The sequence below is a fragment of the Rhagoletis pomonella genome, unplaced genomic scaffold, assembly GCF_013731165.1.
Source record: "Rhagoletis pomonella isolate Grant_MI unplaced genomic scaffold, Rhpom_1.0 Rhpom_scaffold_17670, whole genome shotgun sequence".
In the NCBI taxonomy this organism is placed as follows: Eukaryota; Metazoa; Arthropoda; class Insecta; order Diptera; family Tephritidae; genus Rhagoletis; species Rhagoletis pomonella.
Genome location: NW_023476190.1, coordinates 517 through 3067, shown reverse-complemented (window position 1 = coordinate 3067; position 2551 = coordinate 517). Strand labels below are relative to the sequence as shown.

The 2551-nt window shown below is 39.0% G+C and overlaps 1 protein-coding gene across 1 annotated transcript; it reads right to left on the bottom strand.

The window, feature by feature from the left end:
* Window positions 1-59: 59 nt before the first annotated feature.
* LOC118757417 (putative nuclease HARBI1) lies at window positions 60-1516 on the bottom strand. Its single transcript, XM_036492128.1, has 3 exons — window positions 1121-1516; window positions 695-1062; window positions 60-628 (listed from the first exon to the last, which is right to left on the bottom strand). The coding sequence occupies exons 1-3, from the start codon at window positions 1429-1431 to the stop codon at window positions 60-62; spliced, it is 1248 nt and encodes a 415-aa protein (XP_036348021.1). The 5' UTR covers window positions 1432-1516.
* Between the last annotated feature and the right edge of the window lie 1035 nt (window positions 1517-2551).

The window sequence follows — 2551 nt, the reverse complement described above, 5'->3', positions numbered from 1 at the left end:
ATTATATTTTAAATGAAAATTATTAAAAATAAATAAATAAACATAATACTAATGACATTTTACTGAAAAGGGACGGCACCTTGATTTAAAAAATAGTCTGTCAATTTTTCCCTTAAACGGAATGCAGCCGCGCTTGCATTACGTCGATTTGACGTTATCGAGGTCAATGGACCACCCAGATCCTCCAGATCACGGCGCCATTCTCCATTTGTTGTCACTTGTTCTGGGTCATCTGTGTCTACGAAATTTTCTGGACAGTACCATCGTTTTAGATCGTTTAGCATTACAAAGTTGTGCAAAACCAAGCACGCTAAAACGATCTTTTCGCAGTTCTCCGGACTACAATCGATGACTTTTCGAAGGACACGCCAGCGAGCAGTTAAAATCCCGAAGCTATTTTCAATTACCCGACGAGCTCGCGACAATCGGTAATTAAAAACTGTTTTGCTGCGAGTTAGTTGTACGCCAGGGTATGGCCGCATTAAATTTTCCTTCAGTGGGAATGCCGTGTCGGCGACAAAAAAATGTGGAAATTCTTCCGTCGATCCTCTCCATAACGGCGTTTTTGGTGGTAGTGGCAAACTATTGCTCAGCAGCGCCCGTCCAAATGCTGTTTGCTGGAAAACACCTTGAAATAAAACAAACAAATTTAAAATGAGTAAATGCCAATTCCTTTAAAATATTTTTGTGTTACCTCCATCACTTTGTCCTCCGAAGCTTCCAATGCTAGCGGATGTAAATGTGTACTTGGCGTCGCAGGTAGCCATTAAAACTATACTATAAAATTTTTTATAATTAAAGTACAGCGAGCCAGAATTCTTCGGACAAGTGATGGCTATGTGTTTCCCGTCAATGGCTCCTACACAATTTGGCATATTCCACATTCTGGAAAAGTCGTCCGCAATGTCTTTATATTGCGCCAAAGTGGGTTCGCTGAGATATACTGGAGACAAAGTGGTCCATATAATCTCGCAGGTCTCTAACACAATATTCCGAACAGTGGTTTTTCCCATCTTGTGCATTGAAGCGATGATTTCGAACGACGTTCCATGTGCGAGGTACCTACAAAAAAAATTGTTATTATAATGTAATGAATATCTAGCATTCGCCTTTAACTTACATCAGTGTTATCGCAAGGCGCTCTTCTGGAGAGATTTGTTTCTTGGGTCTTTCCAGAAACGGATTTAGCAACGTTTGCAATAAATCGTACACCGGGCGGTTCATCCTGGTTAAAAGAAAAATCTTGCTGTCGTGGGATTTGCATTTCAAGAACACTTTCCTGAAGTATCCATTCAATTTCCGATCCCTATTTACTGGATGAACCGCCCAGCGCCGTACTCGCCTCGATTCTTGCCGTTTCTGTTGAAGACGGCAAATATTTAAAAATGCCAAATCGAGGAAGTCTTCTTCCATTTGTCCATCAGGCCACATGGTGTATTAATCAAGAAAACACCTGTAGGAGTATGTTTAATTATTATTAAGTGTACTTAATTTGCCAAATTAGTTACTTACTCTTTGAACAACTTTTCCAGTCAGAAAACAAATTAATTAATAAATCGATATTTCGCAAACAGCTGATTTTGACGAATAATGTGCGATATGCGGAGTATAACCACTCCCCTGTTTCACATGCGCTGCTTGATTATGCCCTGCCTTGCTATGTTAGTATAACCAGCGCTTAAGGCCGGTCCACATAGAACTTTCGCGTTGGCTTTGGCGTTGGCGTTGGTTTGACAGAACGCACGTTAAAAGTATGCTTGCTACAATGAACGCTTGGCGGCGAATCCTTGGGCCACTAAATTAACATATTAACGACAGATAAATTAATATTTCATATCAATAATTGCATTAAAAACGATATTTCTTGCCCGCACTTGATTAAAAAGGAAAAATATTTCACATAATTTTATTTATTCGCAACAGCTGACGAGCGACGCACGCGAAAAGTTGAGAGTTGGCCATCTTTTTGCTTTGTGTTGGCGTGAGCGTTGTCGAATTTTGGCTATGTGGACGGCTGCATTTGAATTCATGTATTCATAGTCAGCTGTTGAAGCGACGCCAACGCCAACGCAACGCCAAAGTTCTATGTGGACGGGCCTTTAATGGCTCGGCAGTTGTATTGTGAAATGAGAATTTACGAAAATTCACTTAGTTGGAATATTTTCTTAAACTGAAAAATAATAGTATATGTATGAGTGAGCGTTTTCATTTCCTTTCTCAATTTGTTTAATGCGAACGCCAGCTGCTTTTAGTTTTTATGTATAGATTTGTATATATGTACTTACATACATACCAGTAAAGGTATGTACATATGTACATATACATAAATTTGAATTTTCGAAAATTCCTTTTAGTATATGTGTGTGTGTGTGTGTGTTACTGCTTTTACTATACATCATAGATGGGCACACCAATACAGTCTCATTTTGTCATGGTATTCGTGAATCGCGCTGAGTAACAGTTGCCACTTTTCTATATTGTACAAAAGCGCGTCGTTTTTTGCGCGTGTTAGAAAACGCTCTTACAAATTTATATTTAATTTGTATTATGA